Genomic DNA, 18,221 nt, shown 5'->3' with positions numbered 1-18,221 from the left:
GGGTTGCGGCGGACGTGCAGTATTATGTCAGAATTATAAAACGCTTTCCTCCGTATTTGGCCGATTGCCAAGGTCCCTTGCTTCACCCGAGTTCCATCGAAGGTACACGGGTACATCGCGGAATACGTGAACGCGACGCCTTGACGTGGACCTCACCACGGCGCGACAGCGACAGCGACAACGACAACGACAACGTTCACCACCGACGCATGCTCGCGAATTACGTATGAGAAGGCGTAAACAATGCATGCTCTATAACAACCCCATGCAACAGCTCTCATGCAAGGCACACGCAGCCGCGCACATGCATACGCGTACGCACACGCACACACCCCGCGCGCGTCCTCGCGCATTGATCAATCGGCTAGTGACGTGTCTAGAACGCTTCGGTATATAAGCAATCCGCCGAAAAGCAGAGGCATCACTCAGTTACTGATCATCAGCAGCTGATTCCTCACAATCCAGAGTTCACCATGAAATACTTCACTGTAAGTATATACAAATTTTCTGGCATATATATAATATATACTCTTTTCTTCTGCATGCTCGCACGCATCCGTTGGTTGCATAGTTGCTCTATCCACCGGATGTAAGGACCGCTGAGACCGGTCAGCAGATCGTTTACTAATTCATTGTCTTCCCCGTGCTGATAATTGATCAGTGCACTCATGCGTGAACACGTTGCTTGAGATGTTATAGACAGATTTTTAACAGTAATTTGCTGCATCTAGTACGTATGCTCGCATGCAATTAGCACGTCACCGCGATCATCTATGAGCTGATCGGTTTGATCACCTACGTCATATCAAGACGCAGTACGGTAATGTTTATGTGCATTTACGTTCTGACAGTCTACTGACAGTAACTTAGTAATTATCGGGAATTAACTTTCATTTACAACTCCGCGTTTATTGATTAAATATTTGCTGAATCAGCGGATGCGAGATCGTAAATAAATTTAGAAATCTATAAATAATATACATATAATAAATATAATATACATAATATAATAAATAAGAAATAAATTTATAAAGTAACCTTGTCAAAGTTTCAGAGTTTTAGACTTTTGGAATTGCAAATTACAAATTTCTATTCTGAATTTTTTTATTCTCGCTCGCGATTTATTCATTAATTATATTTGTTTATATATTATTATTTTATTTTATTTAAACACTTGATGCCATGAATACATTGATTAAAATATACATTGACAAAACTCAAGCATTTCTGTTTCAAAAATTTTAAAACTATGTCTTCTCTCACATGCTATTTTATCATTTTATACATATTATTAATAAAAACCACTTTCAAATTACTTTATTGATATAACAGTTATGATATTACAATTATTCTGCTGACGCAAAATGTTGCAACGTGTTCCGCAGCAATTTAAACATTAAAATAACAAAACATTTTAATTCCAATATTATAACATATAATCTGAAATTTATCAGGCGAAAAAGAGGGAGGAAAAGGATATCCCTGTAGGCTATAGATTAATCGAAGTTTATTCTTCCAGGCTATCCTGCTTTTGGCACTCTTTGCTGTCGCCATGGCAGAGAACATTCCCGAACCCGAGAAGCTCGAACCAACGAAGGAGGCGAGAACCGATATTATCAGGGACAAAAGAGGTCTCTATTTGAACACGTACTCGCCGATTGCATACAGCTCGTATGCATCGCCGATTGCATACAGTGCCTACAGCCACGCCTACAGCTTGCCATACGCGTACAACTATTCTCCTTACCGTTATTCTTACTACTCCCCCTACGCATCATACTACGCATACTAGCATAAAGCGGAGACTGCTATGGAAAAGAACCACGGTGACTTGTAATTAAGATTGGACAAATGGAAAGTCTTGCTCAAGATATTGCACAATCTGATCGACTTTAAATTTCTCAAAATCTTTTTGTTTTTCGACGTGAGTTCGAGTTTAGCTCGAGTTTCCAACAATGCTGCTTATATGTTCATTGTAATAATAAAGTAAATCGGTATGAAGAAGGTGAGTTTTTCTGGATAATCTAAACCCTACTTCGATCCTTCCTGGAATGTCCCACGTTTTTTTTTTTTGAAAAAACCAGGCTTCGGTATCTCTTTCAGATTGGAAATTATTTTATTATTTTATTATTTATACAATATTAAGGATTACATTGTTTGAAATTTATGTATGTAATATATCTCTACCAATTTTAAATAATAATAGCTTCATCTTAATTTACGACAACTAATAGTTTATACAGTATACATTATAAATATTTACAAACTAATTAAATGTTTAATGAGTAATTATAATCTTAATATTACAAGAGAATATCAATGTTACATATATGTTTAAAGCGGTGATTCCCTAATTATAGTCCACAACTCATAGGTATTATAATTGGAAAAATGCATTTTACATCTTTAGATAAAACAATTCGAAAGAAAGAATACAGGTTTAAAATATTATATTATACAAGGTGGTCCACTTAAATCGATCATCTTAGATATTTCACTTGTTTTTGATAATACGAAAAAATGTCTAAGGAAAAAGTTGCACCGTTCGAAGGGGCTATCATGATGACAGAACAAAAATTTTTTCAAGGCTATTTTTTTCGGAGATTCAAAGGTCAAGATAATTTTTTTAAATGGAACTACATATTTTTGTTTGCGCAATTGTATAGCCAACATCGACAGGAGTTCAGCGACCTATGACAACATGACCTTTAAATGATCTTGAACGCGGGAAACAGAAAAATCAAACTATGCTCTTCAACACAAAAATTTATTTAAGGAGGTGTTCGAAATGATATCCTCCGACTTCAATACATTTTCTAATACGATGCACAAATGATACTCTTACCCTTTCTATCATTTCTGAATTTATACTAGCACATGCATTCAAAATGCGCTCTCTTATGTTCTCTTGTGTAGTTGGTACATCATTGTAAACAGTGTTCTTTAACATTCCCCACAAAAAAGTCTAAAGGATTCAAATCAGGAGAACGTGCTGGCCAACTGATATGTCCTCCTCTTCCTATCCAGTGTTCCGGAAACATTTCGTGTAAAACTGTACGTGCAACACGTGCGTTATGAGCCGGACAACCACCATGCTGATACCACATTTGTAAACGGGTTTCTAACGGCACCTCTTCCAATAAGTTTGGTAATTGTTGGGACAAAAAATCAGCATATTTTTGACCATTTAATGTACCATCAATAAAGAAAGGGCCAATGATTCGATTGTGTAAAACACCACACCATACATTAAGACTCCATGGACGTTGATGTTCTACTTGTCGAAACCACCTTGGATTTTCAACGGACCAATAGTGCATATTTCTTCTATTCTTTCCTCTTTCGTATAATTAGTCATATTTAAACTCTGATATCGAGAAGCTCAGGAAATGAACTGAACTGCGAAAGCATTTCACTATCATAAATATTTACATACACATACACACACGCACACAATACATGTATGGAATTATTTCAATCTTACATTCCATTGAATTCCAGAACATGAGAGTGTTTACCGATGAATCAATGTTCACTAACCATGGACAAGTAAATAGAAGAAATATGAACTACTGGACCGTCGAAAATCTAAGGTGGCTTCGATAAGTAGAACGTCCATGGAGCCTTAGAAAATGTATTGAAGTCGGAGGATATCATTTCGAACACCTCCTTAAATAAATTTTTGTGTTGAAGAGCATAAAGTTTGATTTTTCTGTTTCCCGCGTTCAAGATCATTTAAAGGTCATGTTGTCATAGGTCGCTGAACTCCTGTCGATGTTGGCTATACAATTGCGCAAACAAAAATATGTAGTTCCATTTAAAAAAATTATCTTGACCTTTGAATCTCCGAAAAAAATAGCCTTGAAAAAATTTTTGTTCTGTCATCATGATAGCCCCTTCGAACGGTGCAACTTTTTCCTTAGACATTTTTTCGTATCATCAAAAACAAGTGAAATATCTAAGATGATCGATTTAAGTGGACCACCCTGTATATTATATTATTAATACATTGCCTGTAAGGTACCGCTGAAGCTTTATTAAAGGGCTAATTCGCCCATTTTGCATGTGAGTTGCATTACGCAAAGTAAATACTTCGCGGTAACTGCGGCGGATGATTAACAAGCAGAGCGTCGCAAATTTTAATGACTGCGAAGGCGCGTTAATTTGAATGTAATTTATGTAACCGCAGATCGCGCGAATATCCGGTGCGCAAACGTCATTTTCATAGCCGGACCTGGTGAATACGTCCCGCATACATTTGCGGTTTCATGTTTAACATGAGTGCATAATACATGTGTCGGATCACGCAGCACGAATTTTCAGATGCAATGCGGGAAGACATCGGGCGGAAGCAATTGACGTCATTAAAGAGACCATACCTGCGGTGGAACGAGTCGAAACTCGTATGGGAGAATGTACATGGCAGCACGTGCATGAAGCCTGTATCAGACTATGCATTAGAGACTGAATTTGCGATTTAGAGATTGCTGTTTGATAGACTAGGGGACGCTACCTACCTGCTACATTTTGATCGGTCCCATATCTTCAAATTTCCCAATTCCAAGTCCCAGTTCTAGTCTCCAAATCTCTATCAATTTCTATCTCTAATGTATTGTCCGATACGGGCGTTAGTCTCATCGCGTTTCGCTATTAGTCGTGAACATAAACGCGTCAGTATGTAGCCATCCCATATTAATATAACGTGCGAAATCATACCGTAGATTAATATCATTCTTCAGATTAAAAACAGAGCATAGAATATACATATTAATATCACAATTGATTAAAATCGATTAATTTAAAATTACTGGAAAATAAAAAACAAAAAAATTCTATTGAGTATATTAGAGCATCTGAAGAGCTTGCGGAAGGCATTGCAAAGCGAGATCAGCACGTTTCTCCCAAGGAGAATTCAAAGACCTCTCGAAAGATGCGTAAAGGATTGCTTGTTTACGACACATTTCACGCGTCCGCGTTATTTCGCACATGCATAAATAAATTAATTCTGACTTCGAAACGCGGGATATTTACGGATTCCGCAATCGGGGAAGGACGAGCGCACGTGTCACGCGCGGCGCGTTCTCCACTTCGGAGACTTCCGTTTCGCGCGCGATATAGGTACGCGACGCACCGGCAGGCGTCCGGAATATTCCTCGAGGATGGCATCGAAATCGATTCGGACGCGATTCTGATTTACGCGTAATCGTGCCGTTACACAACGCGAATATATCCCTATAAATGAGCGCTTATTCCGTATTCCCCGAGACCCGAGAGTCCGCCGGGACTTTCACTGAAGGAGAGGAGGAGGAGAGGAAGAAGGGAGGAGGAAACGAAAGACCCGAAGAGGAGCAACCGGACGGGAACCGTGACGAGAATACCGTATAAGAGACCATTGCACGGTTTACGCAATCGTGCGAGGCATCCCTCGCGACCTCGTCGGAAGTTCACGATGACGCGACTCGTTCTTCAGAGATGTTTTGCGTCCTCTTCATCGAGGGCACGATACGTGCAAAAGCAAAAAGAGAGAGCCTGCTGTAACGAGTGCAAGTTCCGAGTTTTTACCTTTTTTCACGTGTACTTGATGCACGACTGCGTATCCGAAGGGCCGAAGAGAATTACGAGCGCCTGTCCCTCTTCATCAGGACGAAAGGCAATCCGCCGGCGCGGACTCACGTTCGTAGCCTTTATTAAAAGCGAGCGTCGCAATTTCAAGTGCCTCCTCGCTGTTAATAGCGGCTAACAGCGCAAAATTTGGTTGTCGCGGACTTTCAGCCGTGCTTCGTTACTTCGCTCCTTCGCTGGTTGCATCGTCGCCAGGATGCGGAGAGCCGAGTAAGCGATTTTATTCCGCGGGGGATGAGATACGTCCCTTTAGCTCCTGAAGTAGCGCTAGATTGCGCATGGCGTTATTAATTTAAAGGAGCAATAATATTCTCTCCTTTGATTTCCCGCTTTTATATATTCGACCAGATAACAAACTGCTACACAATTCTGCTACGCGATCTTATTAGACTTGCGTTTCGTCAGCGCTCAATTTTCGATCGCAAATGGCGGATTTTGGCGAGTGACCGCGAAATTTCGATTATGGGATCCGAATATACGATGTACTTTACATCGATATGTATAACATCATGAATCCGTAACAGTATTGCTTAAGTTCGATCGATGAAAGCCGACAAGAAAGTCTATTGTAATTCGTGGATGGTCGCGACCCGATTGTATTTATACATGTGCAGGTATGGCCGTGGTCTTAGTCGATGCGGACCTGTCCATCCTCGAACAAATTAGTTCCTTGCCCCGTAGTCTAATTCAATGTCGAGACCTCGTGGGAAGTAGCGCGGTTTCTTGCTAGAGGAGACAACCGGATTTGGTCTTGCAGTGTTAAGTGTGTGATAAGGATTACTCGGACTCGAAAATGCGACGCGCTCTGGTAAGCGTGTACTTGTAAAACTTGATGATAGCGAGGTGTTCATATATTGCATTTCGCATAAAATTATTAATTTTATGTAAAACTAACGATTTCACTGTTGATTCGAATATTTCCAATTTGCATAAGAAATATGAGACTTTTATTTTATTAATTATATTAATATTTTATGCAGGAACATCTTTTGTTTCAATTAAAAAATATTTATTATTAGATTAAAGATTAAAAAATATTTTACGCATGATTGTTAAATTAATTTAGAAAGAATTATTATTTATTTTTATACATTTTAAACAATAATTGGAAATAAGAAATATATAAGAATACAGAAAGATACTTTATTTTATTTTATTCATATTCATATTACAAAGTTTGATTATTTTTAAGAGACTTGCTTTATTTTCTTTTTCTCTCTTTCTCAGATTATCTACATTCTTGCATTGATGCTTCTACTGATCAAGGCCGAACAGGAAGATGCAACACAAAAACCAGAAATCGCGAAGTTGGAAGTGGTAGATCTGGGCGAGACCGAAGTTGATCCCGACTCCGAGCAGCTTGACGTTCAACGGAAACGGGACTCTGGATATGCTTATAACAGGCTCAATCGTGTCTCCCCGAGTGCTCGAATTCGTTTCCGAGCAAATCAGTTGAGGAGTCAAGCTGCATCTAGACCTCCAGCTCGATTAAGCAGACCGTTCGCGAAATATGGACCGCCCACACACGGTCATTATGCTCAACAGCACCGAAACAAGCTTGAACAACATGATGTCGGTCAACAGCAACCGCTCAATATCGACAATGGATTGACGCAGCTGGAAGTGCCGAGTCCGATCAGAGACGTCGACTTCACAGTCGTGAATCCAATCGCTAGTCAGAATGACGAGCCGTTCGGCATGCACACGTCCAACTATTTACCGCCGCAGAACCAAAAGCTGCCAGCTTATTCGTCGGTCGACAATTTTACTCCGCAGTTGCAGTCACCGCAATTGCAATCGCAGAACTCGCACAGCCAGAACCTCGTGCGGTCTCAGATTTCTGATGCGGCGCTGTTTCTGTCGGAAAACGCGCAAGCGATCCAGCAATTGTACGGTGCACCTGCTAACAATCAGGACTTCGCGCCCGGCAACGAGCACTTTCAGACAGACATCGGCAATCAGGTCCCGAGCGATCAGTTCAGGAGCTTCGAGAGCACCTTGCAGAGCCCGCAGGAATTTCGCGGCGCGTTGCCGTCGTACGCTTCGGGAACGCTGAACCCTCACGAGACTCTGGAGCAGATCCAATCGCTGGAGAAGGATCGGCTGATCGTGCAGCTGCAGCAGGCACTCGCCCAGGCGCAGAGCAGCGAGCCGAGCGCAGATGCAGCGGGCAGGTACGCTCAGAACCAAGCGAGTTTCGTTCCGAATCGGGAGCTTCTTGCCTCCGTAAGCCAGCGGATGAAATCGCATTTATCCACGACGCCGCAAAGCTTTGGCCTCGCCACAGAGAGCGAAGCCTTTAGTCAGTCTCCTTTTCCGCCAGGCACCACGATCAGTCCCCTGGGCCAGTTCCCGTTTAACTACGATGTCGCGACTACCGCGCGAGCTCCGACTACGACTACCACAGCCGCCACGACGGTGGCGGGATTACCACCCCCGCAGTCGCCCAAGGACGACGGTACTAGCCAAGTTGCTTCGTCGCAACCTGTTCCCAATCAGCCTGGATTACCCGCAGCTCCCAGCTCTCCCGTGGGAGTCCCCGTTTATGGTGGTTTCGCGCCGACCGTCATCGCGGGCACTAACTTCATCCCCAGTTACAGCACCGGCCTACTTACGCCCGTCAGACCCGTGCGACCGGCTTTCGGCACGTCACCTACGCAGTTTGGAATACCGATTCCCACAGAGGCGCCTGGGGAACCGGCATCGGATTCACCCTCGGTTCCAACGACGACGACGCCCTCCTCGTTCAAACCTCCGCTGGCCAATCAACCTGGATTCGGCCTAACGCCGACGATCACACCCGTGGCTCTGCCAGTTCAACCGATACGACCTGTTGCTGCCCCTCTGCATCCCCTCGCGACGCATCCGGTGATCAGCAATCCCCCGCACCCCGTGCTGCCGGTCACGAGCACCGCCCAAGTGCATCCGGTGCAAACTGCTACCCCCGCGGTGACCAGCAGCGTGCAGCACACGTACGGCGTGCAGACCGCACTGATCAATCCCATTGTGTACAAGCCACTTAAAGCTGTCTATCCAGTGTACTATTACCCGAACGTAGCGTACCAGCTGCAGAAGCCCGCCCTGCTGCCGAGCTACCCGTGGAACTACGCGCCTTCGTACGCTCAGACGAAACCGGCGCAGACATGGAAATGAGGCCCGTTCTCTACGTTCTCAAACGCGAACGGATAGCGCAGCACGATACTTTCAGGCTGACTGTCTATCCGTAAAAGAGAGAAGGTGAGATTAAAGAAGAAAGTGCGGCGAGGAGTCAGCTATCGTGGAGTCGCGTGATCCTGATGCGCTGGCGATGCCGCCGTCAGATCGATCTTTTTACAAGTAAATGATATCATTTTCTTCTCTGATCTGCTAAGAGAATCTCGAGCTGACAACAGTAAGAACTGTGCTGCTCTGCTAAATCAACTGTTTCGGCAAGTCATTGATTTTCATTGGAGGAAACATTGCGGCGAAAAATTGCAATTCTCGTCATAGAAATTTTAAGTAGAATTACAGGGAAATTGTAGAATTTTAGAACGCAAGAACATTCTCTTGAAGAAGATTTTGTCACTTAAATTAATCATAGCTAATTATATAAGTGGAAATAGATCGAAAATCTTTTGTGCTGAAACAAATTATTTTTTCTATTCATAGCTTTTTTATTGATTTTGTTTGATTGTAATGTTTTAATTTAATTATTGATGGCTCAGTTTATCTATCAAAATCTGATAGATTTTAATGGAACATTCATTGAGGGCCTCTCTCTGTTCCAATTTCTCATATCAAGTGCGTGTAAAATTAACTCTAATTAACTAGTGAGAAATTTTATGCAATACTGCTAGTATCATGCTATGAATTTCTCTACGATTTCATGAATAATCGTTAAAGTTTAACATACATTACATACACGAATGCGACTAGACGAGATATATAGCTAATCCCTCGAGAATTGTATTATAATGCATTATAATGCATATAAGTTTCAGAAAACAAGAGAATTATGAGTTGCTATTCGATAACGAACGCGCATGGAACGTGTATGCATGTTTTACTATTACAAATTATTATAATAATTGTCGAAAACGTGCTTTTCTCATATAAAATATTTTAATCTTCTATTCCATCTATTATTGCGTGTACGTTAGCTTTAAGACGAGAAAGTGTCATTATGCAGATGATAACAGTTGTTATTAGAATTGAAATATTGGCGCAAATGTTTCTTAATCATTACAGTTAAAATTATTGATATTGTGAAAGAAGTCATTATTTAAGTGAGATCATTGTGCATGCTTCTGTTGCGTCTGAAGTAGATTTATACTTGAATACATCATGTACATATGTATGTCCTATTTATTTTGTGAAATAAATATTTTGTTACTTTGGAGAATAATTCGTCTTTAATATTTTAGTTACTTTACTACCATTATGAATTTAATAGTTGGAGTTATTTCGTGCTTGATATAAGCCATAGGATTGAAATTATTTCTGAAATATTTAAATATTGATTAAATTTTATCAAATTTAATAAATGTAGATTAAAACAGATATTATACCAACATAATAAATTATCTCAGTTACATATGACGATATTATTTCATCTTATTTTTGTATTAAATATTAAATTATCATTAGTAATGCGCACACGTACACATAAGCCCCTTCGAAGAATTTGCTTAGAAATAATATCGTCCAATTTCTCTCAATGTTTCCGTATACGTTTGCAACAATTAGTTTTATTTTACTTTCTAGTCTCGTAAGAAAAATTAAGTTCACGTCCTGATTACACTTTTGCAGGCGATTGTTTTTCAACTGTAACCGTAACACTTGTTAGATTCGCGGTTACACCGAGGTAAGATCAGCATGCTAATCAAACATCTCGATATCTCCAAGTATTCACATGTTTCATCAACGAACCCCATATAATCGTTTCCATTAATTTTAACTACATAGAATTTAAATAAAAATATTAAGTCATTTACAAATGCACTTTGCCATTACGCTTCTCCATTATCATTATCTTATTATCAAATTATCACCAAACAATCATTATCTCGTAAACGTAAGTAATTGCGTTTTAACATTATTCACCCGTCTTAGCAAATTTACTGCACGGTCACCAGTAACCGTCACTGCGTATGCGGAAAGCTTAGCGCCAGTCGCCGGTGGCCATCATGATGGTGATGTGTTAATAAAGATGGTGCATAATTAAAATTATTGATGTTGAAAACATCAATTTCGATATCTCGGCACACGCACTACCAAGCCGCCCGCGCCGGCGCAATATCGCATATCGTCGCGGTGGAAAGTTGAGCCGAGAAAATGGAATACCGCCACTTCCGGCTCTACTCCGGATCTACACAAAGAGAACTCTCACCCGTTAGTCGTGACCATCGTTCACGCCGCTCGATCCTGACCTCGAAAGTTGTTCGATAATTCCAGCCACGGTCAACGAAGCCGGGTTATCCGAGCAATCCTAGGCATGCATAACATATCGCCGCTTGCAGGTGTGCGATTCCTGAACGATTTCGTAATCTTCTTTGTACCCGTTCCTGCGTTTGGTTTGCTCGCGCGCCGATCCCGATTCGTAGATCGCGGTCCAGAGATCGAAGCGTGATCCATAATTAGGAGGCTGGAAACGTGCCGCGTTTATTTAACGAACAGCCGTTGTAAATTCTCTCATCGCTCGATACACTACAAATGAGATTGCAAGCGATGCTTCTTGTTATTGGATTCGATAATAATGCGCTTCCATTCGCCGAGAGTTTTGCGAGGAAGATAGTAATGCGGAGGTATACGTTGCTTTCTATTGCTAACTTATTTCCGGCAAATAGAACGTCTCTTTTTTTTAGAAGGAAGATCATTGGATTCATACTGGAGAGAGTTGAAAAAAGATTACCAGGTTTCGCTGGAAAACAAAAACATGTAGCATTTGCGTAGCATGGGCAACTATAATGTACTTATCTTATACTTTGTATTGGCAAACCAAATTAAATGTATAAAATATTTAAATATTCAACGGATTAGTTCAATTTTTTGAAGCAATATTTAATAGAAATAAATTAAATGCCTAAAGATATACATATAATGCATCAAGTATAATGTTTACTCACGAAGCGCAAAACAATATTTTCATAGATTACGTAATTTCTACGTGGTAAATACGAGGAATAATCCATTGCATGTCATATTTATCATTTATTAGCTAGCACTTTCGAAAACAAGTTCCTACATGTACGAGAGACGAAGGCGTACCGTTAGAAACTGGATGTCCACCGATTCTCTGCGAACGGTAAAAGCGCTACTTGAATGGTCAAAGAATGCACCGAAAATCCAGAGGTCACGGAATCTTAAAATGACGGTCTGACCCCGGTTAGCCGGTTCTCGCGGCAAAATCTCCGTTGTTAACTCACTTTCCGCAAGCGACCCATATCCCGCTGCCCGGATTCCATTTATTCAGCTGTTTGTTGCACTTTTACTTGCTGTATTCCGAACTCGTCCGGCCAGAGTTTCTTCTTAGAAGCGCTTTCTGGATCCCCCGTCTGGATCTGAGAAACACGCGCGCTTGATTCCACTTTTCGCCAGGTAAATTCCTTCTGGCGCTTCTGGCGGCCTCGGTGTTTCTCACGTTTTCACGTTAAACGCCATTTAATAATATGAATGCTTAATTATCGTAGCGATCGTTTGGAACAGTCGAACAGCGAGAAAGCGGGAAAGTGCCGAGAATGATCAAGCACGGCGAGAGAAAGAAAGAAAGAGAAAGAGAGTGAGACGCACAGATATTCAGATAAAGAAAGAGTTCGGAGCAACGTGCTCCGAAGAAAGCTGGAACTCGCAAGGAAAGTGAGAAAATCGATAAATTTGGAAATGGACGGAAAAACGTGAGATTACAAAAATGGAATCGAAAAGAGAAGCCACTGCGCGAGTAAGAGAATCCGAGTAGAATTTTTAATTCTTTCGCTTCGAATTAAATTATCGAATCATCATTATCTTCCCGGCGTTGGAATTCTGATCGCTTGGTGAGAGTTTGACCGAATCGGTGCTCACCGACATGTGTCTAACTTCCTAATCTTCACTTCCTAATAGTACGCTGATGCAAGATACGCAAGCAATTTCTCGTTCGCCAAGACGCAAGGGATCACATTATAATACATTCGCAGAACTGCGTGTCTTGTGCAACGACACACGCACGTGGCACTTGGTCGTTGTCAAGATGTTAGTAGCGGCGTGACAAGTGTATTATTCGCGGCACATGAAAGCCGCGATTGCTATCTTGCGCTCAAAGGTACTCCGTGCGTAGATGTGCATGCCGTGAGACCGTACGAACAACGTAGCTCTCGATGAAGCTACCTCGAGCTTCATTAGCGACGTTCTCATGTATCGTTCTGATCTGAAGGTCCGATATAACATCATAACTACGCGCGATTCAATTAAAAAATCACCGCCGAGGTGTTCTGAATGAAAATAAGCGTACCATTGTGAAAGAATATTGCTGCGTAAATCGCAGATGACTTATAATGATATTCAAATGGTGATCAGGGAGATCGTCTCTCCTTGCCTCTTCGTCGCTTCACTATCTCCCGCATCTATCTTCTTCTTACATCTTTCTTTCTTCTCTCGGTAAACCGCGACAAATCGCCCTGAGAATCCACGCTAATCATTCATCTTTTCAATTGGACGACTGCCACGGGCGACGGTCTTCATCTCGCTCGAGTGAAAGTAAAAGATGTCAATCAGGTGTTTTCAGGTGCTACAATTTAGTATGTTGGGAGGAGCCCAGGAGAACTGCTCTATGAATCACTCAGTGAATTCTCGGAGAATGGCGATTACCATCTTTTTTCTGACAGTCACATTTATTCGTACGTGACACACTCGTGTAAGCGTGCAAAAACGACGGATGAGATGAAGCTGCTTTTTCTGAATTCTGAAGTGCGCATTTCACTTTCGAATGCCACTCGGCTTTCAATTCACTCGCGATGCGATATTTTATCTCTTGCTGATCAGCAATCTAAGATCTTGTCAAGCAAAGATCAACATTCTTCTCTGATAATAGTGAACTTATCGGGAGTTCACGGTTGACACGTTAAAACGAACATAACATATAGCGCGTTTGCCTTACATGTTAACTCTAATTTAAAAAATCAAAGTTTTAATAATGGTTTATGGAAATAATTGCAAGATCAACTATGAAAAATTCATTCAAAGTAGAACAAAAGTAATAGAAAGTTAAGTCAAAATGCAAACTAATTCATAATTAAAACACATGCAAAAAAAAGCAGACATCTTTGCTTCATAATTCTACATGTTCTAGTAGAGTGATCCAGGAAACGGCGCGACTTTCAATCGATTTCAATGCATAGAAAAATCGCTCTTTTTTTCAAGAAACAATAATCATCACGGAAGCACACACCCGGATATAGCTGGGTGAGTCCGAATTGTACAGGAAGAATAAATTTTCGAAAATTCATGGCTACATGTAATCATTTTATCTTTCTTCCGCAAATATAATTAGTAGCGAGGCAATTACTGGGATTTATGCGTGCCGGCACGCGTCTCCCAACGTTTGTTTAAATCGGAATTGCGGTCTAACTTGTGAGGCGCGTCGCACACTTTTCTCTTTTAAGGCCCGGCGCCATGGTCCCGCGGATCTTCAGTTCTTTCCGAACTGAAAGAGCGAAAGATAATCAAAATCAACCGGAGATCTCGCACCCGCGAACCACTGTGACTTGAAGACGATAAAATGAATTAATTCCTCGCAGAGCAATCTAAAGGAAAGTAACTTAAAAAACGGAGTTGTGCGTGTGGCTTGACATTGTCACAAACTTTGATTGCGCTGGAATTAAACGATTTGCGCACCGAGAGAGTGGCAATTAAAAGCGACTTAGCGCATCCCGTCACGCCAAATCCTCCGGGATTTTCTTGAAGTTCGCCTCGCAGAATATCGCGCAAAATGACGTGAGCCTCGTCAAGAAAACTAAAGGAAGCTTTAATTTAAAATATCCCGGGCAACGTGTGCTCCCGGAAGGTGATCGACCTTTCCGCGACTTTCTCGAAACGCTGCGCAAACAAAGACGGGACGAAATTTCGATCCACCGCAAGAGGGAAGTGATAAATCCTTCCGACAGGTCGCTTGTTCGCGAGACCAGCATTGTTCGTCGGGTCCGCTACTTTCGGACCGGCAGTCTTGTTTTCTTCTTTCTCAGACAGGTTGGGAAACTTTCCGGAAGGAGACGACATCGTTTTTTATGTTCGATATCGACAAAATGACGATCAATGAGAATTGTATCGATTCGCTTTTATCGAGAGGAGAGGGATCTGATCTGTAAGACGCTTGTACAAATGTCCCCGCGCATTATGCTGGACTACGAGTCCACGGCGACGTCGCCGACGCAACACTGCGCCCGATATATCAGCGCGGGGAGACTTACCTTCACCTAGACCTTTCTTTCGCCGTGCGAGAGGGGATCCACATATAAAGGCTTTCTTCTTGGTAGCAATGCCATCAGAAACCACTCGCCATCGCCATCCGGTCACGAGAAATAGTCACAAGGGCAACCCCATTTCGGCAAGCATGCGGTCAATTGTGAGTATTACATCGACAAAAGCCTACTTTTGATTCTTGATTATAGCTTTTAGTGTATCTGCGATCATGTGGTACCTTGTGTGCATATTACGTGCGTTAAATTGACATTCTATGCGGAACGTGTCGTAAAGAAAGTAGGATACAAGATATTTACTTTTGAATCTTTATTTTCTTGAAGAATTTTCATTTTCTCCTCTCCAACTGGAGGGTTTTTCTTTGAACTCGTTAAAACAACTACAACATAGTTAAGCAGTCTGATTATAATTCAGATAACCAGCTAACAGCTTCGTATTCCACTTTCACGCAAATCACGATTAAGCTCACGAAAGTGGGCCACCCTAGAAAGTGACGTGCGACGAGAAGTGCGATAATGCCGATCTTTCTCGCGTAGGTGTTTCTGGGGCTGGCGATCCTCATCTGCGCCGTGAGCTGCAGGGATATCCGCGGTCAAAATCCGCCTCGTTATCTTCGACTGTCGCTGAAGGGCAAGCGCGGCCTCGGCGATCATCCCTTGGCATTCCCGTCGCACGGAGCTCCCTCTTACTCGACGGCTTCCGTTCACCCAGGCCTGAGTTCCGGTTACAACCTAGGCGGTGCGTCCGGTGGCTTTTCCCTGGGACACGGTGGCCTCCATAACTTCGGCGGCTCTTCCATCGGCGGCCATGGAATTGGATACTCTTTAGCTTCACCCAGCGGCGGCTACACTTCCGGTCTCGCGTCCGGATACCTCTCTCCCGGACTGGGTCATGGCTCGTTGGCTCTTCAGGCTGCCTCGCTGGGCGGACATTCGGCCCAGAGCACGTACTCCGTGCCCAGCATCGCTAGTAGCAACGGACTCTTCAGCCCATCTTCCTCCAAGACTGGTCCCGTGACCTTTGGACTTCATGGGGGTAGCGGCGCCACGAACGCTGCCAGCTCATCCTCCGCGTCGCCCTTCGTTTCAGGCGGTCATGGACTCTCGTCGTACAGCAACGGAGCAGGACCCAGCCTTCCGGTGATGCTGGGATCGCACGGCTCGCCCTACGGTCTATCGTTGGGCTCTTCCAGCCCTTCACACTCCGTCACGGGCGGCCTGGTCTTCGCCAGCGGCTCGCACGGCGGATCCTCCAGCTACAGCCTCCCAATCTCCGGATCATCTCACGGCTCTGCTCTCTCTTCTCTCAGCGGCTCCTCGGGCTCTCACGGCGCGTCCTCCACGTACTCTCTCCCTACAAGCTCCGCGTCCCACGGGGTCTCCGCGTTGTCCTCCAGCTCCGCGTCTTCAGGAACTTACAGTGGCCCTCACGCCGCACTCTCCAGCGGATCGTCCAGCGGCGGATCCACTTATCAGCTACCAATCTCTTCGGGATCTTACTCGAGTTCTGGGTCGTCCGGCTCCAGCCAGTATACGAACTACGTGCAGCCTCATTCCGAAGGAGGTTCTAGCTACTCATCTGCCGGAAGCTCCAGCTACTCCAGTCCCAGCGTCACGTACTCGGGCTCCTCCGGTTCCAGCTACTCCGGCGCCAGCTCCAGCTATTCGAATCCCAGCGTAGCCTACGTCAGTGCGCCCACTTCTAGCCACTACACACCGACATACGCCACTTCTGCAGGGTCACACGTGCAGCAGTACAGCACACCCACGGAATCGCACGGGTCTTACTCCAACGTGAGCCCGAGGTATCTGGAATACTCCAAGTCACAGGATAACGACAATTCCGGAAGCTCCAAGTACGACACGATCTCGTACTCGAGTCCCAACGGGAAATACTGAGTCGCTTAATTTGTTCGTTCTTGTAGATCTTTGTTCTGTATCTTTGAGCATTATCGGAGCGTTGTTTATCACGAATCCGTAATTGGATTTCGTGGATTGGTTGTAAAAGTTGCTCACGATTTGAGATTGTTGAACTGTCCGATGTTATGCCGATCTTGCCATGGAAAGTAGCAGGACTGCTTGCCTCCGATCATTTTATCGATGTATTTTATATCGATCGGAGGAACACGCGCGATGCTCTGAGAGTAATAATAGCTCGAATTTCGAAGACACGTCAGGATATATTTATATTTAAATCGTTTTTATATTTTATATTGTGTAGCAACTTATATGGAGAGATCTTCATTATTCTCTGTGACTGTACTTAATGCGCGAATCGCTATCTATTTATATCACCGGTAGATATAATATATCTCTTTCTGTTACACCTTTTATTTGGATTACGATAATTGTGATCTTTGTTACATAGTTTTATACATGTTTTTGTAATAAAACAGTTGATTCCCAAAACGTGACTAAACCCACTCTGAGTCTTCGTAGCCGACCGGCTATGACAGCGACACGTGCAAGCGCTCGTACGAACGACCGGATTAGCGATCAGCGACGATCGATAATTAATTTACAACGGCGCTTGTAAAGCCGAACGACAAGCAGACGCAGACTTCAAACATCTATAAATTACGTAGAATATTGTCGTCAAGTCGTAGCTACGATAAGCACATGAGTACACATATTCTGCTCCAATTTTTCGCTTTTTAGCGAGAACGCGTCAACGCGCACCACGCGTGGTCCGAGTGCTCGAAAAAGTGAAAGTGCGTGTGTGTATCGAGGAATCGATGCCGAAACGCATCGCGGGCTCCGCAAATCCGGTACGCCGGCGCCGAAGAAACGGCATGCGCGACTCATTGATTTAATTGCGCTAATTAAGATTATAATTGGGCGCCTGTATATGGGCCGTCGGTACACTTTCGCGTTCGCGACCTCGAGTTCCGGATAATAACTGCCGGCGACGGCGGGCAACGCGCGTGTCAGAGGAATACCTGAATTCTGCTTCTATCGTAACGCGTGCACGTCGCGATAATTGATGTATCTGGTAACGGAGCGATGTATGACAAGGAGTGCAGCCTCTCCGCGTCTCCTTTTGCTTTTACTTTGCGGCACTACCGTGAAAGTTATTGGCCGATCGCGACCGCGCGTAGAACGGCGCAAGAGGGGCATAATAAGAGCAAGTCCGGCTGATGGACAAAAACGGGATCACTTTTACTCCAAGGA

At 43.3% G+C, this 18,221-nt stretch overlaps 2 protein-coding genes across 2 annotated transcripts; both read left to right on the top strand.

Annotated features, from left to right (window-relative positions):
• Nucleotides 1-6,825: 6,825 nt before the first annotated feature.
• LOC105277599 (proline-rich protein 36) lies at nt 6,826-10,000 on the top strand (the record flags this gene model as incomplete). The annotated part of the gene is made up of 1 exon (XM_011336056.3): nt 6,826-10,000. A coding segment is annotated over one exon (1,950 nt), but the record flags the coding sequence as incomplete, so codon positions are not given.
• Nucleotides 10,001-15,109: 5,109 nt separating this feature from the next.
• Nucleotides 15,110-17,464, top strand: LOC105277600 (hornerin-like). Its single transcript, XM_011336057.3, has 2 exons — nt 15,110-15,196; nt 15,588-17,464. Exons 1-2 carry the CDS (start codon nt 15,110-15,112, stop codon nt 16,947-16,949), a joined length of 1,449 nt encoding a protein of 482 aa, XP_011334359.3. The 3' UTR covers nt 16,950-17,464.
• Nucleotides 17,465-18,221: the final 757 nt, after the last annotated feature.

The sequence above is a fragment of the Ooceraea biroi genome, chromosome 7, assembly GCF_003672135.1.
Source record: "Ooceraea biroi isolate clonal line C1 chromosome 7, Obir_v5.4, whole genome shotgun sequence".
Taxonomy (NCBI): Eukaryota; Metazoa; Arthropoda; class Insecta; order Hymenoptera; family Formicidae; genus Ooceraea; species Ooceraea biroi.
Note: the sequence above shows the minus strand (reverse complement) of the source record. Positions and strands in the feature narration are given on the sequence as shown.

Coding starts and splice junctions, on each gene's coding strand:
- LOC105277600 (XM_011336057.3), top strand. CDS start 15,110: ATGCCATCAGAAACCACTCGCCATCGCCATCCGGTCACGAGAAATAGT. Junction 15,197..15,587: donor CGGCAAGCATGCGGTCAATT/GTGAGTATTACA, acceptor TTTCTCGCGTAG/GTGTTTCTGGGGCTGGCGAT.